The sequence below is a fragment of the Protopterus annectens genome, chromosome 10.part0 (assembly GCF_019279795.1).
Source record: "Protopterus annectens isolate FY-2018-M chromosome 10.part0, PAN1.0, whole genome shotgun sequence".
Classification (NCBI taxonomy): Eukaryota; Metazoa; Chordata; order Ceratodontiformes; family Protopteridae; genus Protopterus; species Protopterus annectens.
Genome location: NC_056744.1, coordinates 199,113,823 through 199,141,202, shown reverse-complemented (window position 1 = coordinate 199,141,202; position 27,380 = coordinate 199,113,823). Strand labels below are relative to the sequence as shown.

Sequence of the window (27,380 nt, the reverse complement as noted above, 5' to 3'; positions counted from 1 at the left end):
CCAAAACCACTGGCTGTGCACATGTAGTAAACCTGATTAATCCTTCACTACTCAGACTCTACTTCATTACTGTCTCCTATGTTAAACTTTTCTACGATCCAACTGGCTTTCCTCCTCTTCTGCCACTTGTTTTCCTATTATTCCTTGCTTATAGACTGGCTTCTAGCTCTCTTTGCTTGCTTGCTGTCCTTCCTTCAACCTGCCTCTTCTTATTACTCATATTCTTAGCTCTCTTTCTCACACTTACTTTCCTATTATTATCTCTCAAAGTACTTTATAACTTAATATGATGTCATTGAGTTTAACTGTGTGAAGTAGTATTTATTTATTTTTTTTAGTTATCTTTATCAGTCTTAGTATAGTATAATTCATTTAAGTATTTTTTTTTGTTACTGTCACTATGTGAGTCAGTATTAAGCTCACTAGTAATAATGAGTAACTGTAGAGTTGTTAGTTTCTGTCTCTTAAAACTTTTCTTAAACTCTAGTATGCTTGCCTTAAGTGTATTCTCTGTGGAGCTTTTCTCCCCGGGCCTCTACTGAAAATGGAAATATCTCCAGTTAGACTAGCCCGGTCAACAAATGTAAAATAAATAAAAATAAATAAATAACAAAGTTTGCAGATGACTGCAAACTGGGAGCCATTATTGAATCCCCAAATGATGTGGATACTCTACAAAAGGGCCTTACAGAAACAGATGCTTGGTGCCAGAGCCATGGGCTCAAGCTCAGTGCCAAGAAATGTATAGTTATCCCCTTTGGGAAAAAACATGTATACGTGAATTACCATATAGGTGGCAGTACAATAAACACCGAAAGCTTGATAAGAGACTTAGGGACACAGGTGGACAGTGGTCTCACCTTCGATAACCACATCACCACCACAGTCAGGAAATCCTTCTATGTGGCACACCTCATCACTAAGGGCTTTTCTTCAAGAAAAAAGGAGGTCATTGTCCCACTGTACTCATCCCTCATTAGACCTATTATAGAATACAATGCCCTGTTTGGTATGTACCTCTCAAGACATCTGCAACAACTGGAAAGGCCACAGAAATACCTCACTAAAAGAATCACAGGCCTAAAGCGGATGCCCTACACTGACTGCCTTAAAAAACTCCAGCTATACTCTGTCACATATCGTCTACTCAGAGGCGATCTTTCCTTAACATACAAGGCCATGTCAAACCCAGAGCTGTTGGACATGCTACACTTAAAGAAATCCCAATCCCTCAGAGCCACACGCTCTACGGATCTAAGCCTTGTCATCACAATAAACAAAACATGCTGGAGGGATAGGTTCCTGACCCAGAGACTCCCCAGACTCTGGAATGGATTGCCCATAAATGTCAAGCAGAGTGCCTCTTTGGTCCTCTTCAAAAGGAACCTTGACAACTGGATGGGAGAAAGGAAATTCACCCCGGGGATCACGTCAGTCGCCCTGCTAGACAGGGGTCCAGGGAAGTAAATAGTGTGGGAAGAAATAGCCAGGGAATTGTTATGGCTAGGCTTGTATAGGCCCTAGGGCTGATAGCCTAGTACCAACCTATGAACCTATGAACCTATATATATATATATATATATATATATATATATATATATATATATATATATATATATATATATATAGATAGATAGATAACACAAGCAGAAGGTTGTCAATTAAAATGGAAAGTGGTGATGATGAAATGGGGAAAATTCAAGAAATAAGAAAAGAGTAGAATCTTGTAAGTAGGTCATTAAGGTGAATAACAGCATCCAGATATAATGTTACAGTATATTTATAAAGCAGCATAAAGTATTATAAGAGCTAATCCAACACAAGAATGTTGAAAGGAAATTTTATCAGTAGTGATGACTGCAAGAAGGGGTATAGAAAATAGACAAGAGAGAGCTGGAATAAGCAAAGGGACCAAGGTTCGTGAGCAAATATAGGGAGAGAATGGTAATAGAGTGGGATGAGGTTAAACAAAAGTTTGCAATGCAGGTTTTAGACAGCATTCCCTACCAATGACTGAAAGAGCTGAGGCAAAGAGAAAAGGAAGTTAATGTGCTTTATGAAAGACCAGCTCTGGTAGAGTTTTTAATTGTATCTAGAACTGAAGCTACTGTTTAAAAGGCATAATTACTAGGGCATATAAGACTGCATGACAACTGCAGCAATAAATCAAAGGAGGTTAGAAAAAACTGAGAACAGATAACAGGAAAGCAATTTACAAAGGAACGTCTGTATAGCTCTCACATACTCAACAAAGTCGATGAGGTGTAGAATTTTGGTATGTAACTATTTCCATAGGTATTTTTATACCCCAAGACTTCATATATCTTTTCTCTGGTTGTAGCAAATGCTGGAGGTATGATGGTAAAAGCAGAGGTAATTGGGTACATGTTCTTCTGAGTATGTAATGAGTTGGCAGATTTTAAAAACTCCCTTCAAAGTACTTTGCCAGAAATGTTGAGAAATAGAAATGTTGAAACTAAGGAAGAATTCTTTTGAGTTGAGATATAGGATCTGAATTACCTAGACCTAGCAAGGTCTTACTGAGTTTAATATCACTGGCTGCCAACAAAGCAATTACTAGAAAATGGAAATCAAAATCTAAGCAAATGTTACAACTATTGAATACTGTACAAGAGGTAAAAGAAGTGTAGAAATAATCTTCAGAAGAGGGTAGGGGCAAATTACATAGAAATAAATGCAATTTGTGGCAATACATACAAACTAATACTTAGTAAGAAGACCAAGGTTTAAGGGAAGGACGGTAATAAACTATTTATGCAATGCTGCAGTGAATGAAAATTGTTAAAAAGAAAACACTTGTATATGAATGAAAATAATGGACATGTTGTTAGTTATTTTTTCTTTTCTAATAATGTACTGTACTCATGACATACTTTATAACAATTACATATAGATGCTAAAAATGTGCAGTTTAAGTCGTACTTTAATATTAAACTTTCTTTCATTTCAGGATATTTCTTAGTGTGTTTGGCTCTTAAACCTGGTTTGCAATACATATTGGCTAGTGTAACCCTTCCTGTTCTGAAACTCTTTCACTGCCATAGAAAGAATATCCTCATTGTTATATTTGCATTTTATTTTAAGCATAATAACTTCACTCTATATAATTATTATTTTTCTTCTCTTTTGTTTGTTGAGAGACAAAGCTGAGCTTTCATAGGGACAACAGTTAAATATCACTTTTTATTTACATATATTGGATTCTTGGATAAAAGTAATTTTTGTTTTATTTGATTGTAAACATTAAAGTAGACCACATCTTTTCAAGCCACTATTTAATCCATGAATATTCATAGACATTATATTCAATTCTTGTACCATGTTACTTATTTTACATTTATATCATATTTATGTCTCATTCATAATAATCGTATCATTTTCCCTCATATCTAATCTTTTAATAGGTATAATGGAGAGCATGAAAAAAACTGTAATGAAGTTACATATTGCAAACTAATCAGTGTAACCATCATGGAGTTATTTATCTCCTTCTTTAATTAGGAATACCTAACTATACTACAGGTTCTAACGAACTACTCCGCATTAACAAATATAAACTAACTCCACTACTGTTGGCGAAACAATAAAGGAAAGTAATGAAAAAAGAACCAAATCAGAATTACAATATAATTAGAGACTGATTTCTTTATTACAAATAGAGTAATATTGGTATTGCTCATAATATAATTGTTTCTTGAATATATATAAGTTGTATGTTCAATATCGCATTTAAATGTATTAAAGTAAAGGATCCTGGGAAAAACGTACTATTGTATCAGAAAGAAATCAACAGTAGATGTGAGGGGGGGTGATTGGCAAAATAGGTTGCATAAGAAGGAATTGATGTGGCAACTCCGACTAGCTGCTGACCAACCCCCGGGCATTAATGAATACCTTTCAATTATGCCTGTTTTGAAGGAGAAGGCTGATTCAATATAATACACTGGCTGTTTAGTCAGTGAAGTAATTTTTAATATGCAAGAAAGTCTTTTTTTTAAAATGTCAGCAGTTCATACTTCTGCATTTTTGCATTATAATTTTTATATAAAAACGTGATATTTTTATATGTATATTGTAATGGTACACATGTTTAATGCTGGACTTATTTATTTGTTTCATTATTCATGAGATTTGGCATGTTTGAAATATGATTTGTTAATTTCTAGACCAATGAATTCAAACTGTGGGTTATTTAAGCCTGAAAGTTCATATTTTAATTGTTCTGACGAAGTCATACTGTTTGATGAAAGCGCTTAACTATTTGTGTATTTTGTATTAATAAATCGTATCTGTGGACTCGCAACGTTGTGCTACTACTTGTTACTTGTATGTTCAATATTGCATTTAAATGTATTAAAGTAAAGGATCCTGAGAAAAATGTACTATGGTATCAGAAAGAAATCAACTGCGAGAGGGAGAAAAAGATACAGAAAGGAAAGAGAGATGTGGGTGGGGAGAGGTGACAATGTAGATATTGCCTGACTTTTCAATTCTATATGTATAGAAAAGTGAACAAATATATATTTAAAGAATTTCTATTAATGTATTCATTTTATTTATTGTTAGCCATAATTTGTAATTTTACCCTTACAGTTTTTATTAGTACCAGACAATACTACATCTGTCAGTCCTTTATTTGCGAAATTGATCCATGAAATATAATCCTGCTTGGGACTATCTGTTGTTAATGTTGCCTTTCTTATGTCCTTTAGTTGTTGGATAAATAGGCAATTAATATCAATAGATAAAGAAAAGAAAAGAAAGGAAAAAAAAAAAAACACGGGAGTAAGGGAGGAAGATTATATATATATATATATATATATATATATATATATATATATACACATATATATATATATACATATGGATCTACTTTACAACTTCAAAGTTCTGAACTGCAAATGGTCGAGACCATAAGACAGAAGTTTTGAAATTTCAAAATTGTAATAAAAAAATAAATAAACACGAAAAATGTTTTTCTTTACATTTTTGCATGGGGACAAGCCCCCTTGCACTCCCCACACCCACTGCTAAATAAATATACCAACAATGAAATTGTACTACAGTGAGTTCCCATTTCGCACTGTACAGCAATCTCCATTCAAAATGTTCAAAGTTTCAAAACTTCAACTTATGGTCTCAGCCATTTGCAGTTCAAAGTTTTGAAACTTCAATATGTGTTAATGCTGCATACATTTTATTGCACAGTGAAACAGTAGTGTTCTACCATTGTTGAAAATGCAGTGTTTTCTATCGCTAGTACAGTATGTTGAATTACTTAATAGCTGAAGTTCATTATATCGACCATTATGTGCAATCCTGGAGTTACTATATTTAATTTTTGGGGGTGTGAGGGTAGAGCTCCCGATGTAAAAAGCTACTTTATTTGTTTTACTTTTTGTATTCGGAAATGTAACTTATTGATTTACACTTGCAATTAGTTTTTTGTGATGATTTTAGTGGAACTTAATGGTAATTACTGGTGAGTTTGTTTGACATTTTGTGTTTTGATCAAACTCACCAGTGATTAGTCATTATAAACTCACATATCTAGATATATATACACTTACACATATGCAGGTATATACACACCTAACACATGCATATATATGCAAGACAACACTAAAATTCCATTGAATTTTCATTTTGTATTCTAGTTTTATCTTCAAGCTGCTCTAGTTTACATCAATACCTTCAGTCTGTTACTTACACCTGCATATGTTTTTGTAAATAATTTGTTCCCTCTTGCAAACTGCACTATTATCATAGTTTGTTTCCTTTAGACAGTGTACTTAATGCAAACTGTATTATAACACTGTTTCTGTAGATATGATTATTTAGCAGTTACAATGTATTAATCCCCAAATCAGATAATTTTTCTACACTTAATGATATGCTGAAACTTCTGCACTTCAGGTGTTGCTGGACATCTTTAGGTTATGGTACCATTTGGAGTCACAACAGCCAAATGTTCATATATGTGTAACTGACTGAAGAATGCATTGCTAGAATGAGGTCACTGTGGTGAGATTTGCCTTTGCTCTGAGGTACAGCAACCTTAGATATGATTATATTTGGTTTGGAAGTAAAAGAAGCAAAGCCCTTTATATGAAGGCAAGGGGACTATCCTTCCCAAACAGAAAGACAAAAAAAAAAGAAGTATACACACACACACACACACACACACACACACACACACACACACACACACACACACACACACACATGGTTGGATTAACAAGGAGAGGCTGATGGAGCTGCAGCTATAAGCTCATATGTCTGATATAGGCCCTGATCCTTATTCTCCCAGTTTGCATGAAATATTGTGCTTTGACTCACCAAATAAATAGTTCCATCATAATTCAACTCCAGGCCCATGAGATCCATAATGTAGCAATGCAAATGCATATACACACACACACACACACACACACGCACACACGCACACACACACACACACACACACACACACACACACACACACACAGAAAATCTGATCCTCAGTGCCACTCACCTGTATGAACATCATTGATTAATCACTGCTGAACACAAAAGAGGAAAGATAGTCTTGTAGACCCAATCTCATACCATATGCCAGACAATGTTTAGGCTACTGAGAAACTGATAGAATAGTAATAAGGTATATCTCAGCTGTTAAGGTGTATAGCTTATGCTTACTGAATTTTTTATTAGATGAAATCAGCTATAGTTTCTTTTCTGCAATCTCATCAAATATTTCTGCACATTTTTGTATTTCTTTAGCTTCTTAATGTTATAAAGACTGCCCATTTTATGAATCCAGCAGGCCAAGAGGTATATTTTGATATAAATGGTGACATGCCAAATCAGCTTGACATTCAGAACTTTCAGTTTTTCTTGAATGGAACAAGTCGGATTGCAAAAGTAGGCATCTTCAGATCCTGGGCCCCAGACGAACAGCAGATTCAAATAGATACAACAGCCATTTTATGGACTGCTGGTGCTATAGAGGTCAGTGTCACTGACTGTAACGGTATGACACTTTCTATGCTTTTTGTTTATTGCTGTATTTTATATTTGTATATCTATCTACATATATATGTGTGAAGGCATTAAACACATCAGGGATGACTAAACTGCTGGTGTCTGATAATATTTTTAATTTAATGAAATGTACTTTTAGAAGCTTTTAGAATGATTAAGTGGCCAATAATGTACTGATCTCCCACCCTCGCAGCTGACTGTACTTATGCTGACCTATATCGCTCTTGTGGAGTACTCCTGAAAGTTATTCTTCAAAGGATGATGGCACAGGTCTGTCCTCATTTCCTTGGTCAGATATGTAGTGAACTTCAGTGAAAGACTACAGATTTCTTATTCTTAATCACAGAGGCTTAAGTCTGTGAGTTGTCACTGATCTGTCTCCTGTGATCCTGGGTTTGATTCCATCAGCCGGTATTTGCCTTCTTCTGTGATTCTGTAGAAATCATTTTTTCCAATGTTCCTGGTGGTACCTTTCCTTAGTCATTTCACCAAGTCAACAAAAGTGTAATTAATGAAATGCAGCGTATTATCTGAAGTGGTACACAAGAGTTGCTTTATCTACCATCCTTGTGGTGAACTACACCTGTTATTGTATTTGATAACATTTATATATTGCCTGTCAGTAGACTATAACTGCTAGTTAATCTAGTCTCTATGGATAGTATACTGTTCCTCTAATATGCCAGCTGTTGTCAGATTTGGTGTTGAAATTAACAGCAGATATGCTCCTTTTTAAATAAACTGCCCAGACTTGGCTACAAAGCTGAAGATGTTTTTGAGGGGAACAGAATTGCATGTTCTTGGGTAGCACTTAAGTGATGTGTATCAGAACCTCTGAGCCATGAGTAACATAAACTGTGTAAATCTTACTCACTATCAAGATGTACATGCTGAAACAATTTACCTTCATTCCTATGCCTTTTTGTCTCTAGGTCCCACATGCTGTGTGCAGTGAAAGTTGTGGTACAGGATACAGGAAAGCGACTGTTAAGAGGCAGCCCATATGCTGCTTTGACTGCATACTATGTTCTGAGGGGAAAATATCAAACCAAACAGGTGAGCATTGCAAAATACTGCCTAGCTTATACATATAATGGGAACAGCTGAAAGATATATCCTACCTGAAAAGGAATATAAATAACAAAACGAAACAAAAAAACAAAAAAAACACCGTGCAAGGGAGTTATGATTTGTCTTATTCATGGATGTGCCAGTCCTTTTAAATACTTTGTTTAAACCTCTCTCTCTTTTATGTTTTCCCTACATATATCTTTCTTTTAGGCACCTAATTAGGCACCTAATGCAACCTGGATGTACTCTGATTTTGTAAGAAGCTATTTTTCTGAAGTTGCTGTTTACACTGGCAGCCACCGCCTCTCCCTCTGTAGGTCATTTCATAGGTCATAATTAGTTTATGTAAAATTTGAATTTTATATTCAGTTTCAGCTCTCATCTTTTATTCCTATCTCCACTTCCTTGCTGCATTGGCTCTAACATAAAGCTTCTGAAAACCATTTTAAAATCTAGTGCTTTACTTTGCTTTCTCTTATCTGGTAATGAGAACAGTCACAACAGCCTTACAACTCATTCTAGCATTTACATCTACAAATCTGGTTCACTGTGGGCATTGCGCTTTTTCAGATATACCCTATCTTTTTCAGAAGGAACTCTTGATCTGTTAACATTCTGCAACTGTAAGTATCAGGTAAGTAAGAACTCTTTTTTTCTAAATCAACCAGATAAGTAAGAACTCTTTTTTTCTAAATCATCTTCAAGGAAGTAAACAGTAAACATCCAAAACACAACAGCCTTAAAGACAGTTATTACAAAATAACAGTGCTAGCTATTACATAGTCTGCACAAAATTATAAGGCTCGTCTAGATATCATATCCCCAGGGCAGTGTAAAGGATATCATATTCCTCACCATTTTACACTTGCTTATATTCTTGAGCTCTTCTAAACAACTGCCAGCATTCGAGCTAGTATGTATCATTATTGGTTATCAGTGCATTGCTCCTGTCGGGGTACATCATCTCCTACCTTCAAACCAAACATTTAAGTCAGATCCATTTATAAAATTATCTGGGTAGTTAAGGCTACATTTGACTAAAATATTATCCCATTTTGCTTCCTCACTGACTTTACAAAAGATTATATCCCACTCACAGATATCTTGAATCTTTTCTATGTTATCTCATCTACATTTTAACACCACAGCAGTTCCCCAATATTCTCATCTGCCACATCTTCCCGAAAGCCCTGTTGCGCCAAACTCCGTCTTGTTCCCAGATGCCTTAAATGTTTATTATACCGTAATCCACTTACGTCTTTTTATCACTCTCCAAACTTACTTCTTTGTATCCCTTGAATTTCTGTTGCCTTTCAGTTCTGAGTTATCATTTTCTTAATCCAACCTGCAGAGAAACAGATTTCATGTCTGTCTTCCATCTGTTCTGCTTTTTCCCATCATTCCCAAACAAATGAAAAGAACAGTGATTCTTTATCCATATATTAATCATTTATTATGCAACGACTGGCCATTAACATTGGAAAACAAGCACGCTGATTGGTCAGCCCAACCAGCATGCCACTTGTAAACTGAGCATATACCAATGGAAAAAGTCCGGTTGCTTGGACTTTTTCCATTAATAAATGATACAAAAATTTTACTGTTGTTTCATTAAAAAAAAAAAAACTTGCACAAACAAAAGACTTCAAACAAATGAGAGAGACAGGAGAGAGACAAATACAAAGATAATCAGGTATGTTATACAAAACTAGACAAACATACCTGATTATCCTTATATTCCCCCTTCCATCTCTCCTGTTCATTTGAAATCTATGGGTTTCATTTCCTTAATTAAAAAACAAAACACAAAAAGCAACAGAGATATTCCTTTTCCATTGCTTTCTTTACATAGCACTGATATACTATGTAAGCATGGGAGTGTAAGTCCCATATGCATACACAGTACATCAGGAAAGCCCCGTGATACCAGGGAAAACATGAAAGACCACCACAGCACCATTATACAAGGACATTATTTAAGAAAAGGAAGTGACATTTTGCTTAAATAATATCATTGTATAATAGCAATAACCCACAGCTGGGTGTGCCACACCAGCCGTGGGTAAATCCAGCATTACCCACTCCCAGAAATGGGTTATTGCTATAATATATTAATCATTTTCTGACAAGGCATACTCATTCCATCATGTAACTGTCAAATATAGTGGTTATCTGGCTAACCTTGCTCCACATTGCTTAGTTTCACAACTCTTCCTCTTAAAGTTTCTACAGTTTTGTGCCACATATGCAGCATTCTAAGTTGCATGCCACAAGTTTGGCCAATTACATCAATTTGCTTCACAATGAGTCATATCTCTAACCATATCTGATCTTTTATTTTGCAAATTGGGCTATCTTTAATCCACCCATTATGCAACCTCCATGCTGATTTCCCTTTTGCCTCACCTAAATTCATGTAAATGAAACCTGTTATACTCTTACTACTTTCATCCAGCCTGTCTTTTCTGTAATTTCCTTTATCTTACATCTGCCTTGATGTTTAGACTTTTCATGTTCTTTCATACTCTTTCCTAACTGTATGCTGCAATAAAAAAGTCTCCTCTGTCAATCTATACCAATCCTTAGTTTCCCTACATTTCTAAAATTGCTTCTAGTCCTTTCCCCTCATTAATCTCCTACTTTTCTTAACTCCTTGTCTCCCACTCCTTCATCTGCCATGCTCTTACCTTTGGGTTGTGTTCAAGTATCAACATCCTGACTGTAGTAAACTTCAATAATAGTCAAACTGCTGTCCTTAGCCACTTTCAAGTATCCTTGTTCGTGTCCAACTTTGGCTGCCTACACCACTCGGTCTCTACTCTCTTTCACTTTTCTTCCAACTATAACCATCTCAATGCCACATTAACTTTTTCTTTCAATTGCTGCACCATATTAATTGCTGTGATACAGGTATGGAAGCTGCACATAATTCACCCCCAATATCTACTGGCCCTTAGCATTTTTTACCATTTTACCTCTTTTTTCCCCTTCCAGACAAATTGATCACATTAACGTTGCAAAACATTCATCCAGTTATCCTGTAGCTGATGAGTCATGGCAGCTATATCTTAAATGGCTTTATCATTAGTGACCCTTACCAGCTAGTCTCCCATGCAATGATTCAATTCTACTCGACAATTTATCTGGAAAACTCCCCACTTTCTTTTCCATCTTTGTCCAGTTTTTTGTCTATAATGTCCTCCATGCTTGAATAGACTTCATCATCAAAACATTTATCTATGCCTCTGACACTCTTACATGGCTAATGCTACCATCTTCTTTTCCAGGCTTAAAGATTACAGATGTATCTGGATGACATCATAAAATCAGATTCCTCTTGAAAGCATTCAAAATCTCCATTACTCCAAATAGCAACAACCCATATTTCTTAATAGCAAAATGCAATCATTTGCAAATAAGATTACTCAGCTAAGCCTCTGTTCTCCTCCTTAAAACTGCTGAAGATTTTCAGCTGCTTCTCCATTGCCAATAGAATAAGAAGGGGACAAAGAGCATCCCTGGCCAGTGCTTCTTTCCAGATTCAACCTCTTTGACACTCCTCAATAATCAATAAATGATCCCAAGGGTATGTATATAATTCAAAAACAAAAAAGCTGTAGTTACAGGTTCATCTCTCACTGGAAGCTTATGCAATAAAATTGGTGAATAAACAAAATTTACTGTTAGGACAAGGATGGATGTTCAGGAGTTAATGGAGAGTAACAAAGTTAAACCCTCGGTTGAAAAGAAAAATGGCAGCAAACTTATAAATGGTGGTGATAAAAACAATCTCCCATTATTTTGTAAGGTGTGAACCTCTTTGTTGTTGACAGCTTTGTCAATCATTTTATTTTGTTAAGTTGGAAGGAAGATTCTGTGAGTGTATTTATGTACAGATATGATATGACAAGAAAAAAATGTTAATAATGACCTGGCAAAACATGTGGATAATAATGTTAGTCACAGCTTTCAATTTATGGTGCTGGAAAGAATCATAAAAAATCCAAGGGGTGGTCCCTGGAAAGAATGTATTGAAGTGCTAGAAGTGTGCTCGCAATTGAGATTAATAACTGATGTACCTCCATGGTTGAATGAATCTATATCATGTGAAAGTATTTTAAAATTTAAAACCCAACAGTTGAAATGCCTGAATGTATTTAATCGCAAGAAATTTTTTTAAACATTTTTATTTATGCATATTTTATTAGTGTTACTTTAAACATATTCTTTTTTTAAGATCTTTATTGAGTTATCATTTATGACATAAGAAAGCCTACATTTATATAAAAGTAATCAAACCATATCAATAAGTTTACACTTACAAACGTTATACATCGCATATATTGTTATATATCATATGGTCAAAGCAGTGTTATATTAATTATTCAATTCCTGACTTCTCTTAAATATCATTCCTTCTCCAAAACCTTTTTCTGCACATATTGTTCCCACAATTTCAACTTTTTTCTATATAATTTGCTCCTACCCTTTTCTAGAGATCTCACTTGCTGTTCTTTTACTTTTGTTACAATATTCACTACTTCAAATATAGTCGGTTTAGATTTTAATTTCTATTTTCTAGTAATTGCATTTTTGGCAGCCACCAGAATTAAACTTAACAAGGCCTTACTATGTCAAGGGAAATTCAGATCCTGTATCCCAGCTCATAAAATCATTTCTTTAATTAGACTCATTTGCTTGCCCAGTATTCCTGACAGAACACTCTGTAGAGAATTTTTGAAGTCTGCCAACTCACCACACTCCAAGAACATATGCTCCCTTCTCTCTTCCTCATCACACCTCCAACATTTGTCATTTACCTGTGGAAAAATTACTTGGAGACTGCTTGGAGTATAAAAGTATCTATGCAAATGGTTCCAGGCAAAAATTCAAAATCTTCTAGATTTTCTTGCATATTTGGAAGACATACATGTGTCTTGCCATTGTTTCATTGTGATTTGCAAATCTAGTTTCTCTTTGCAATCTTTTCTGACTTTGTCTGATTGATTCCTGGAGTTACAATGTAATATTTTATATTACCTACTAATTAGCACAGCTTTACAACAGTTTCTGTTTTAGATTTAATTAGAAATTCAATTAGTACAGGTTTTTCATTTAAGATTCACCTATCCCTTTCTCTTTGTCTTGCTCTGAAATCAATTGCTGATATGAAAGGCAATTACTAACTTGCAGTCCAAATGTCTTATAGGTTCATAGGTTCATAGGTTTATACTAGGCTATCTGCCCTAAGGCATTTATAAGCCTAGCCCAAATTTTTGTGGCTTACGCCACCCCTTATATGAAAAAATACTGTGCCCATTAGTTTGTTGTGCCTCTGTCCAGCAGTGACACAGATATGATTCCCGGGGTAAACCTACGATCTCCCATCCACAGGTCTAGATTTCTCTTGAACAGAGTCAGCGAGGTGCTCTGCCTCACATGGACCGGGATTTTATTCCACAGCATAGGGAGTCTCTGAGTGATAAATCTATCCCTCCAGCACGTCCTATTTATAGCCGTGCTAAGGTTTAAGTCGCTTGCTCTAGTGGTTTTGGTGGATTTGGATTTTTGAGGTGGAGCATGTCCATTAATTCCGGGTTGGACATGGCCTTGTATGTCAGGCACATGTCACCTCTGAGCAGACGGTATGCGACTGAATAGAGCTGGAGTTTCTTCAATCTGGCAGCATATGACAGATTTTGGAGTCCCTTTATCCTTTTGGTGAGGAACTTTTGGGGTCTCTCCAATTGCTGCAGATGTCGGGTGAGATACATCCCGAATGGGGCATTGTACTCGATCATTGGTCTGATAAGTGAAGAGTACAGTGGAACAATGACCTCACTAGATCTGGATGTGAATCCCTTCATGATCAGGTGGGCAATGTAGAAGGTCTTTCTAACCACTTTAGCAATGTGAGTGTCAAAAGAAAGGCCACTGTCAACCTGGGTCCCCAGATCCCTGATAACCTCTTCTGTGCTTAGTGGATTGCCACCTATATGGTAGCTTGGGGTTACCTTGTTTTTCCCGAAGGGTATGACTATACATTTTTGGCGTTTAACTTCAGGCCATGGCTCTGGCACCAGCTATCTGTTTCCGTGAGTCCCTTCTGAAGGATATCCATGTCCGATACACTTTCCACTATGGCGCCCAGTTTGCAGTCGTCTGCAAACTTTGTCAGCCAAAGTCCTCCCATGTTGGCCTGTACTTCTGAGAAGTAGATGCCAAACAATAGGGGGCCAAGGACTGAGCCCTGTGGGACACCACTTGTGACCGGCTTGGAGTCTGACACAGCGCCAGCAACTCTAACCCTGTGGGTTCTGTCCTTAAGCCAGTTTGCAACCCATCTTGTGACATATGGGTTTACATTTAAGCTGGTAAGTTTTTCTACAATACCCGAGTGGGGTATTGTGTCGAAAGCCTTTGCAAGGTCAAGGTAGGCTGTATGGACTGCCTTTCCCTCATCAATGGCCTTGGTGACTGTTTCGAAGAAGTCGACCAAGTTCAAAAGGCATGATCTTCCCTTGACAAAGCCAAACTGGGTCGGGTCCAATGTCTGCAAGTCCCCTATATCTTTGTTTATGAGCTCCATTATGATCCTCTCCATAGCTTTGCAGACTAGACTTGTTAAGCTTATGGGGCGGTAATTACCAGGGTCCGTAGAGGCACCGCCTTTGTGGAGTGGGACCACAGTTGCCGTACGCCACTCCTTGGGCACGTATCCTGTGGTAAGGCTGAGATTAAACAGCTGCCTTATGTGTGGGTTTAATTCCTCATTTAGCTCGTGTAGCACACAGCCGGGGACACCATCCGGTCCCATTGATGCTGTGTTTTTAGCTTTAGAGAGAGCAGCTTTCACCTGCGCATTTGAGATGTTCAGGAGGCTACACTCGGCTGGGATAGTTATCTCTCCTTTAGGGAGGGAGAGGGGGGTGAAGTTTGCACTGAACCTGTCTGCCAGTATGTTGGCAATGTCTGTGGGTTCAGTGATTTTTGTATCATTTTGGACTAATTCTGAGCATATCTGGGAGTTTCCACCCAGGTTCCTAACATAGCTGAAGAAGGCCTTATGATTTTCCTTTGAATCCATGGCAATTTTTCTCTCAAAATTGGCCTCTTCCCATTCTATTACCTTTCCCTCTGTAATTATTTGTTCTCAGTACCTTAGTTATTTTGCCAGTTTTCTCCAGCCCCATGTGCCTATTCTCTGTACCTTTAATTGCAGTCATCTCTTTTGGAAGAATCTCATTTCTCTATTCCTGTGTTGGCTTAAGTCTTAGTATACTTTCTACTACTTTATGAATATAATATTTTATATGAATGATGTTACTATCCTTAAGGATCTGTGTCCAAAATCCAATTCCTTACTCATTTCTTCAAATTACCCCCACCTGCTTTATCATCATCATTCCTTTCCACTTTCCACTGGAGCTTTCTGCTTGTGTTATAAGAGCCTTAACTGTGTATCTATAAAATGTATTTTCAAATCAGATCATCCCAAACCTCATTGTTCTATTGGAAGGATCAACTTATCCTACTATAAACTTGCTCTCTTCCCCTCCCAAATAAAAGCCTTGTATCTCTATTAATTGATATCTACAACTTCTCATCTTGTTGATAAAAATATGCCTGCCTTATCTATAAAATAAAAATGATTAATAACATTTTAATGCTTGCATTCCTGCTATCCATATTGATAGGCAAGAGCTTCCAGTTTCTTAGTTTTTATATTATAGTTCTTTAGACTTTTACCGCATATAATTAGCTGCCATAACCAAATCATTTTTAAGCCTCAATGCTTTATTTTATGTCTCCATAAATATAGGTATTGCTGAACCAGTTCATGAGTGGGTATATATTTTATAGCTATAACCTTTGTTTTATCTTCCTTAAGTTGATATCCCTCATGTATCCTTCAAATTAACCTTATTATTGTATCAAAAATGCAAATGCTTTCATTGCTCTTCTCATAAAATCCCAGCTTACTCTGACAAATGCTTTCTCTGCATTATGACCCACCAATAACAGTGGTATTTTCTTATAGTCTGCTTCCCTCTGGATCATAATTGTTCTATTAATGTTATCAAATGTTTACTTTCCCTTTACAAAACACATTGGTCCATATCTATCAATTTCGATATCATCTTTGCCATTACTTTAGCCATTATAGACATAAGCACTTTGTAATTATGATTTAGAATTGGATTGGTCCTAAATGAAGCTGGGTGAGATGGATCTTTCCATCTTTAGGTATTATAGCCATTTCCAGGATGTTGGTGTTTTACCTCATTTTAAAATACTGTTAAACAAAACTTTCCAGATGTTTATGACTTTCTGCCCCCACAGCTTCTAAACTTCCACCAGAATATCAACCATTCATGGAGACTTTCTTGCAGATTGGTTATGCATCACCATTTTCTCTTCTCCTCTTATCTTAACTCTTAATTGCTGAGCCTCATCTACTTGTAACTGTGGAATAATTCAGTCTTCCATAATATTTTTAGCTGTGCTTTTTCTTAATTTCCCCAGTTCTCTGATTTATACAAACTTTTATACAGTGTCTGAAATATCTCTAATACCTCTACAGACTTCCGCAGTGGTGCATCGGTAGCATTGTTGCCTCACAGCAAGAGGTTCTCCCGTTCGATTCTTGGCTGGAGTGCGGGAGTGCCTTCTGTGTGGAGTCTGCATGTCCTCCCTGTGGTTGGGTGGGCGTTTGAAAGACATACGTAAATGGGCGTGCCTTCGTTGAAGGTTGAATGTCAAGCTGGCATCTCGGCGTTCGTGAAAATCTACTGCCAATCATTAGTGGACCGGAGTTCCGCTGTGGTGACCCCTAACTGGGAAAAAGCCAAAAGACAAACAACAACGTCTACAGAATGTCATTATTTTTCTTGATATAGGGTCTCTAAATTTGGCAACAACCCTTTCTGCTTTCTGTTCTCTAAGTCATTATGCCAAATATTTTTGTGCCGTAGAGTTATTATCAAAAAACAGTTGATTAACAACAATCTTTCTAAACTCATGCATATTATCCAGGTACCCCCTTATTTTCTCTTTAGCATTCTGCAATTGTATCTCTTTTTGTTCTGTGAGATGCCAGTTATCTTTTTAACAGGTAGCTGGGAAGTGCCAGTGTCTGCTCTGTACTTCATTTTTCTGCAGTTTTATCTTAGCAATTATTGGCCCATGATCTGAAATAGTTATTGGATGTGTGTCAAATTTCTCAACTGAATGCACATGTTCCTGTGAAATATAATCTTTGTCTAGTCTATCCCAGTTATTGTAAGTGGTGAGTAATACACAAATTCTCTTTGAGTTCCTAGTATTGAATTCACATCTTTCATACCAAATATTTTCATAAATCTCATCATAAATTTACCCTCTTTTTGTTACATTTTCCCTTCTAGTCTCCTCAGATACATCCTCATTGCTGCAAATGAAATTCCAGTCCCCACCTGTAAGTAATATTCCCTGCTGAAAGCCAATTATTTCTCCCAATTTTAAGATCTATAATAGCAGTTATAGGTGGAATATAAATACACGTTAGCTTACTCCTCATAACTTGCCAGTAGCCTCTTACTACCACAAATCTGCCATTATTATCAATTTTCCTCTTCTATCACAATTGGAGCTCCTCTAATTATCAATACGAGTACTCTTCTTTTCCTTTGTCCCTGAAATTCTGCAGAATATCCATCCTGAAATCCTTTCTTTATAAATTTCACATGCACAGTTCTTTTCAAATTTGTCTCCTTTAGCATTTCTATTTGCACTATGTATTTCTTAATATAATTAAGTATTCTTTCCTTTTTGTTTATATCTGTGAGACCACTCACATACCAAGATAATATGGAAAGTGCTCTATTATGGAAAGAAGTCATTGTTCCCATCTATTACATATGGTATATATGGCAGCTTTTTAAAATGTCTATTTCCAGCTTTTTGATAGATGCATCCATTAATTTTTGGCAGGTTAATCCTTTTTTACATTTTTTTTTCTTATCATCAAGACTGGAACCTATGTCACATTTTGCTTTAATAAAAACCCTCAAAAAAAACTCACAAGAACACCCCGCATAACCTGTTAATTTAATACTAGCACACATAACTATGTACATCTTCAAATAATGATTTTAACCCTCCTAATAGCAGCATTTGTGCCAAAAAGTCAGCTGTAAATAATGTCCCTAATTAACTTAAAATTCAGGTTATCCGTGCTAAGATACATTTATTTCTTGTGCGTCTACTTACACAAATTGGTGTCTGTTCTTTTTTATCTTTATTCTGCCAGATATGAAAATAACTTGCATGCTTTCAGAAATCATTAAGTTTTAGTCTTACAGTGTTCTTTCTTTTATTGCTCTATTGTCAGATTGTCTCTATGGAAACATAAGAGAGAAAAAGAAAAATATAGTCCGCTGCTGCAGCCAGAAAGACAAGCTGAACATTTATTGATAAAGGAAACTTTTCATTGCATTCAATGTTCTCATATTTACTTGTTTCCACTTAATATTTGTTATTAGATTAAGCCAAGAGTCTTTCACCTATGTAAAAGTAAGAGAAAAACATGTCAACTCTACATGTATTATGATTTGCATACTTTTACATCCCATCTTTAACCTCAATGACCCAAGATAACACTCTATTAACTTAAACATATTTTGTCTAGCTTTCCTTCTCTTTTTGCACTGTAATACCTACATTTATTAACACCAAAAAAAGAAGAAAGAAGAACAAGAGGAAGAAGCGAGAGAGAAAGGAAATTAAAGAAAAGAAAAGAAAAGAAAAGAAAAAGGCATCTGTTTACTTTAGTAACTATCATATACAGGAACAATGAAAAATAAATAACTATAAAATATGTAATTTAATTTGTGAAATTTTTATAGAAATACTGTTAAGAACAGAATTTGTATTACTTATAGTTACCTTTTCCTTCTTCTTCCCCTCCCCTCAGTGTCCTTCCAAACATTAATTACATGAAGTGAGGCAAATGCTTTTCAGATCCCCACAAGTTTAACAAAGTCAACAAAAGTTCAGTCTTTCTACTTATTCTTATGCAGCCATATTTCACAAATATGACTGAAGTTTTGCAGTCTTACAATTATTCACTAATTTTGTGTTGCTGGTCTTCTTCCTGTTCATCTCCATCTGGCGAATGCAGATTTTTGGTCAATCCCAAGGTGCTACCGATTCTTCTGGTCATCTCCTGTGCTTTTCTCTGTTTCTCAAACATTTTCATTTGGAACAGTGGAAAATGTTTTACTGGCAAAGTCACTCCATGTGCTTTATTATCAGAAGAATGAGAAGCACAGTCCCTTTCTTCTTGATGGCTCATTTTTTGAACAAACTTTTGTATTTCCTCCTTAGCCTACTCTGCAACAAAAATGGCTTTGATTCAAAAAGAAATATTCTGAAAACAGGTAAATACAGAAGCTTGAATCTCACACCTGCCTCTTGACATTCCTCAGTTACATCATTATGCTAGCCTCTATCTTGACATCTTTATTACATAAAAAATATGTTACTTGTCCACTCTATCTGCCAACTATCAAACCCACTTTCTTAGTGAGTTTTCCCATTCTCCCCTCATCACTGGGTAAAAATCCACCAGCCAAGCTGGGCTATCACTGAGATATTTTAGACAGCTATCAGAAGTGGTTTGGGTTATTTTTTTAGCCCAAACACCAACTCATTCTTGCTCACATGTAAGGGGTTGGAGTGCAATGGGCTGTTGGGTGCATACCACACGTCCAAGTGACATGATCAATTGACACTGTTCCCCCCATAGGCAAGCAGGCCTATGTGATCTCTTGTATCTACCAGGGATTCTACCACAGAGAATGTGTTCAAGTACATATGCTCCCCTTGTTCCCCAAAGAAAAGTACACAGGCATAACTGTCTTCATTCTTTTCCTCCCTGTGCCATCTTCATCTGTCAGCCAAGCTACTAATCAAACTAGGTTACTTGGGTTGTAGTCAGTGTTTTACTCCTCCATGGCAAATGATTTGGCAAATTGGGTGATTGTTTAATGGAGCCTAGACAACTCTTGCCCTAAGGCAGCTCAAACACAGCCTTGCTATAAAAGCCTCAGAGTTCCTCTTTAATGCCCTCACTTAGCATTAGCAAACCTCCATGTTCAGACTTCACTGCCTTCATCCATTAACATTTGCACCATTAACTTTGTATTTCCTTTTCCTTTTGCCTGTTTCTTTCCAAATTCTGCCTCCAGTTGTATTAAGCCCATAATACAACATTACCATTATCTCTCTCCTTCCCACTCATACCACCCTAGCACTCATCTCTTTCTCTCTATCCCCCCTTACCCACACAAATATGCTTTCCATTCCCATCCTAGGCCTTTCTTTGTCAAGCTACCCACTTCTTTGAACTTCTCTGGCATTTATAACCCTTTCTCCAGGATTTACCTAGTTTTCTTGCCATTAATTTAAACTCTTGCAACATCTCAACCTCCATATTCTTTGTCATAAAACTTACAGTCACCCTTCCCCTTTTAATAGGGTTATTAGTAACAGATTCTGTGATATCACCTTCACACCATTTCCTGCATCCATTCCTGTACACCATAATCCTCCATCACACATCATTGCAGATGGACCACTTAGGCTCTTGGGCAATCTCTTCTGAGTCACCTATGCTTCCCTTGACAATGAATGGTCATAGTGACAACAAAAACAATTACTGGTCCCTCTTCTTACCAGAAGAAAACTCACTCCCCCCATTCTCTCCCTTAAACAGTATCCTGGTCTATTTATGACATTTAAGGGCATCCCTTTCAATTTTTGATTTATTACTGACCCCCAATCCTGACCCCCATTCCTTTCATTTATATCAGAAATTAACTTTTGCTTATATAATACCATCAGATGGTCATGCCATTTAAGCCACAGCAGTAATACACATCCTTTTAGATAAGCATTTTTCCACAAAATTTCTTAGCTAATATATACTGATTGACTTCTGCACAAAATAAAATAAAACTCAAACATTATTCCCCATACACTTTATATGAACACCAACCTTCAGTTCAGTATCATAGGTCAAGAAATAATCCAGCAGAATGTATTCCCAAACACCCAATGAAATGGAATTTGCATATGTACATTGTATAAATAACTGAACTGTAAAATCTAACAACCAGGCTATATGCCTGTCTTTCTCACCTAAACAAAATCGTAATTGTTTGTTTTCTTTTCTTTTTGAATGCTACCTGTTATTTGTAATGCAAAGTTTCTTTTTAATTATTCATGTAACTAAACTATGTATTGTGGAGCTTTTCTCCCCAGGCCTCCACTGAAAATGGATTCCCCGAGCCCAGTGGACCTCCCCAGTCATCAAACTGGAATAAATAAATAAACAAACAATATTACTACTTTATATTAATATAATTAAACAATAACCCATGGCTGGGTGTGGGTAATGCTGGATTTACCCACAGTTGGTGTGGTTTGGTCACGAGGGTGAAGCCTGAGTGACCAAACAAAGCCAACCATGGGTAAATCCGGCATTACCCACACCAGGTTTATATCACATCATCAAAACTCACAACATCGAACATGCAAATGCACAAATTTTCACATAATCAAAGTGCCTGGATTTATGTCACACTACAGTGAAGATCGGGAATTTTGCCCTTTCCTCACTGTAGTGCAACCTCGGAGTAGGAATATATATTTAATGGGGTGGGGGGGGGTACAGCCCCCCACAATACATTATTCGATTATGTTAAAATTCGTGCATGTGCGAGTTTGATGCTTTGAGTTTTGATTATGTGATATAAACCTCCCACACCCAGCCATGGGTTATTGCTATTATACAATGATATTATTTAAGAAAAAAAATACTTTTTTTAAATAATGTCTTTGTATAATGCCTCCATGGTGCCCTTCCGCATTTTTCCTGTATCATGTGGCTTTTTTCTGATGTACTGCACATGTATATGGGACTTGTATTCCCACACTTACACAGTACATCTGTGCTGTACAAAGGTAGCAATGGAGAACGGAAGATCTTCACTGCCTTTTTTTTTTGAAAATAAAAAAAAAGAAACTGGGAGACTTTTTACATTCAGGAGAGCTGGGGCAGACAAAATAAAAGGATAATCAGGTAAGTTTCTGTAGTTTTGCAAAACAGTGAAAGAAACTTCTCTGTGTGGAAGATTTTCAGTCCATATATTTCTAGTTAATCACTTTATATTAATCAGATCAGACAATAGTAGTAGAAGTAGCGAACTTAAACTTGTCTTAAGTCAAAACAAAACAAAACAAAAAAAATAACAGAAAATATATAATTGTACAGCTTTACTGAGTATTCGAAAGTAATCCAAGCAAGGCAGGCAGTCTGTTTCCAGTCGAAAATACTTTATTAAGTACACAGACAAGCGATCCAAGTAAAAAAAAATACAGTAATAATTTCCTCACAAACTTTCTAAATAAATATATATATATACTTTTTACCAGGCATGGGAGTGGTTTATTGTGCTATAAAACAAAGTGATATTGATACACATGTTAAATTCACATCCCTTCCCCCATCAGTGTGACATTCGAGCTGGTCCTGCCCTACTTAATAGCTGTCATAATAATATATAACCTTTATGTACTTTAAATAAAATTTATAAGGATGTGGTACCTCTTATTTAACCAAATTATTAAGTAGATTATTAAGTCTGTGATTTTATCCAAGACAATATACTACATGGCTGGAAATATATCAGCCTTAGTTCATTTGGCAATCAAAAAATATATATAAATATATGTATATATATATATATATATATATATATATATATATATATATATATATATATATATATATATATACATTTTGTATGTAAAAATCCATTTCTATTTTCATAACCTGTTGTTAACAAAGATCGCTTTCGTCCTTCTAGACTTCTTCAGGTCTGTGTACAAGAACCCTAAAAATAATCTATAAAATTATATATAATTGTATAATTAGTATTGTTATTAGACATCATTTTGAATAAAGTGGAAAAAAGAACGAGAAAAAAAAATAAAAATAAGAAAAAATGTATGTATGATGATGGAAACAAAATATACACTTAAATTACAACTGATTTAAAATGGTCTTTAAAACCAGCTGGTAGAATAAAATAAAATACAATTAGTAATGTAAACAATGTGGCAATTTTTTAAGTTCCAGTGCACTTTTAATTGAACAGTAATAGTTTAGTTCAGGCTTCCTAAAAGAGTTCAGCTTTAATTGCCCCATGAGTTCATGTTTCTCCAGAATATTCGAGATGTCTCCTTCAAGATTACCCATGTCTATGTGATCCAGGATCTGGAACTTAAAACCTGTGTGTCTTTTATGAAGAGAAAGGTGTGTGGCTAGTGCATTATTTTTACATCCAGAGTGGATTTCTGACAGATGACATGAAATCCTACGCTTGAGTTTATTTACAGTCTTGCCCACATACAATGCAACACATTCATTGCACTGTGCCCTGCAAATTACTTTGGTAGTATTACAGTCACCCCCTGCACTGGTTTTAATAATTTACTTTAAATAAGGGCAATAAAAACTATCACCTTGCTGTATAAATATACAAAATGTACAATTAGTTTCACATCTTTTAGTGTTTTTCTTGTATGGTCTTGGTTTTAAATTCAACAAAACTTCTAATGTTCTTGGCCTTCCTATAAACAAATTATGCAGCTTCATCTAAGATGTTAATCAGAAAAGGTTTCCTTTGACAGTGTCCCAGTTTTCTTCAATAATATTTTTAATACTGTGATAATCCAAAGCGTATGTCAGGGTGCAGCTATTTTTGCATTTGTTATTCTCTGTGGAATTACTTAACATGTTTCTAGTGGGGAGGTTGCGTGAAGGTGCTTCAGTCCTTTTCAGTTCTATAATGGGTTCCAGGATGTTTTTTAACATCTGACTTTCATAGCTTCTCACTAGAAAATCATTCCCTATGTTGTTCAGGTTTCTCAAAAATTGTTCCATCTCTGTGGTAATTCTAGCTAATCTATAGCCTTGGGACTTCACTACATTATATTTGTTTTTTGTAGGATGTAGACTTTTACTCTGGAGTAATAAGTTAACCCTTGTTGGTTTTCTGAATAGATCAGTGGTGATTCTGTTATTGTTGGTGTCCTTGGAAATCTGCATATCTAAGAAAGTGGTTGAAGTACAGCTATGGGAAGAGGTAAACTTCAGGAAGGGGGTTGTTTAATTGAGGTAAGTGATAAAATCTCCAAGCAGCAAGGTGTCACCTTCCCACACAATAAAGATGTCATCCTGACATACACTTTGGATTATCACAGTATCAAAAATATTATTGAAGAAAACTGGGACATTGTCACAGGAAACCCTTTTCTGATTAACATCTTAGGTGAAGCCCCGTCATGTGTTTATAGAAAGGACAGGAACATTAGAAGTTTTGTTGAATTTAAACCTAGACCATATGAGAAAAACACTAAAAGATGTGAAACTAATTGTACATTTTGTATATTTATTCACCAAGGTGATAGTTTTTATTGCCCTTATTTAAAGAAAATCATTAAAACCAGTGCGGGGGGTGACTGTAACACTACAAAAGTAATTTACAGGGCACAGTGCAATGAATGTGATGCATTCTATGTGGGCAAGACTGTAAATAAACTCAAGTGTAGGATTTCATGTCATCTGTCAGAAATCCGCTCTGGATGTAAAAATAATGCACTAGCCAAACACCTTTTTCTTTATAAAAGACACACGGGTTTTGAGTTCCAGATCCCGGATCACATAGACATGGGTGATCTTGAAGGAGACATCCCGAATATTCTGGAGAAACATGAACTCATGTGGCAATTAAAGCTGATCTCTTTTAGAAAGCCTGTACTAAACTACTACTGTTCAATTAAAAGTGCACTGGAACTTAGAAAATTGCCACATTGTTTACATGACTAATTGTATTTTATTTTATTTTATTCTACTAGTTGGTTTTAAATACTGTTTTAAATCAGTTGTAATTTAAGTGTATATTTTGTTTCCATCATCATACATACATTTTTTCTTATTTTTATTTTTTTCTTGTTCTTTTTTCCACTTTATTCAAAATGATGTGTAATAACAATTGTAACTAATTATACAATTATATATATTCTTGTACACAGACCTGAAGAAGTCTAGAAGGACGAAAGCGATCTTTGTTAACAATAGGTTATGAAAACAGAAATGGATTTTTACATGCAAAATGCATATGTATATATTTATATATATTTTTTGATTGCCAAATGAACTAAGGTTGATATATTTCCAGCCATGTGTATATTTTCTTGGATAAAATCACAGACTTAATAATCTACTTAATATAATGGTTAAATAAGAGATACCACATCATTATAAATTTTATTTAAAGTACATAAGGGTTATATATTATTATGACAGCTACTAAGTAGGGCAGGACCAGCTCAAATGTCACACTGATGGGGGAAGGGATGTGAATTTAACATGTGTACCAATAACACTTTGTTTTACAGCACAATAAACCACTCCCATGCCTGATAAAAAGTATATATATATATATATATATATATATATATATATATATATATATATATATATATTTATTTAGAAAGCTTGTGAGGAAATTATTACTGTATTTTTGTTTTACTTGGATCACTTGTCTGTGTACTTAATAAAGGATTTTCGACTGGAAACAGACTGCCTGCCTTGCTTGGATTACTTTCGAATACTTAGTAATGCTGTACAATTATATATTTTCTGTTATTATTTTTTGTTTTGTTTTGTTTTGACTTAAGTTGAGTTTAAGTTCGTTACTTGTACTACTATTGTCTGATTTGATTATTATACAGTGATTAACTAGAAATATATAGACTGAAAATCTTCCACACAGAGATGTTTCTTACACTGTTTTGTTTTTGGACCCACTACACTTTAATGGGTTGTTTTGAGACTTCGGGGATACCACGGAGATTACTTGTTTTCTGTAGTTTTGCAGAACATACCTGATTATTCTCTTATTTTTGTCTGCACCATTTCCCTCATTCATTTCAGGTCTTCCATTTTCTTTTCTGGTTCAAAAAAAGAAAGAAAAGTAAAAAAAAAGAAAATACAAGATATACTAATGGGAAAAAGTCCAGATGACTGGGCTTTTTTCGTTGGTGTATTCTTGGATTTACAATGGGCACGCTGGTTGGGCTGGCCAATCAGCATGCTTGTTTTTGAATATTAATGGACAGTTATTGTATAATATAACAATAACCCACATCTGGGTGTGGGTAATGCTGGATTTACCAATGGTTGGTGTGCTTTGCCTTTGTGACCAAACAAAGCCAACCGTGGGTAAATCCAGCATTATCCACACCCAGCTGTGGATTATTGCTATTATACAATGACATTACTTAAGAAAAAAGTTAGTTACTTTTCTTAAATAATGTCTTTGTATAAGGGCATTGTGCTGTTCTACTGCTCTTCTGCATTTTTCCCCCAGTATCCTTGGGCTTTCCTGATGTACTGCTCATTCATATGGGACTTTCATTCCCATGCTTACGCAGTACATCAGTGCTGAGTAAAGGAAGAAAAACAACAGGAAATAGAAGCACACTTTAAAAACACCAGCACCCATAGCTTCAGTCACCATCAATGAGCTATATTACCAATGACAATTATAATTATAGTCATAAGAAATCCAGTCTAAGCAGTTAAAAAATTAATATGAACAATTCCGGTCACAACTGTACTACAAATACTTTTATTGTCGAGAACATTGAGTGAAAAATTAGTACTTTCATCCCCATAATACATATTCCATAGTTCTGTATTATCGGGATGTAAGCACTCCTATTTACTCATTGTTCTCAACAATAAAAGTATGTGTGGTACAGCTTGTGACCCTAATTGGTCATATTCATTTTTTCATAGGTTCATAGATTCATAGGTGTTTACTAGACTAACGACCACAATGGCCTTTTTAAGCCTATCCATGCATCCCAAATCTCTGCCAAGTTCTGATAACCTTGATAAGTGTAAGCAGGGGCTTGGGAGATGAATCATTTACAAGCTGGGGCCAGGGATTTGTACCATTTACAGGTTGTCTGTGTCTATTAGAGACATAGATGTCAAACCAGGGCACCTATGTCTCACTGCTTAGACTAACTATCATTATATTACTACCATTTGTAATGTAGCTCATTGGTGGTGACTGAAGTGATGTGTGCTGTCTAAAGGAAGCAATGGAGAAAAGAAGATCTCTGTAGTTTTTTTTATTGTTTTT

General features: G+C 35.7%; 1 protein-coding gene across 1 annotated transcript in view; it reads left to right on the top strand.

Moving 5' to 3' along the window:
- LOC122814122 (vomeronasal type-2 receptor 26-like) overlaps positions 1–27,380 on the top strand; it is an 89,206-nt gene that overhangs the window by 41,389 nt on the left and 20,437 nt on the right. The window contains exons 2-3 of the mRNA XM_044086738.1: positions 6,784–7,011; positions 7,977–8,100. Of these exons, the coding sequence (XP_043942673.1) occupies positions 6,784–7,011; positions 7,977–8,100 (352 nt within the window). The remainder of the gene's footprint in view (positions 1–6,783; positions 7,012–7,976; positions 8,101–27,380) is intronic.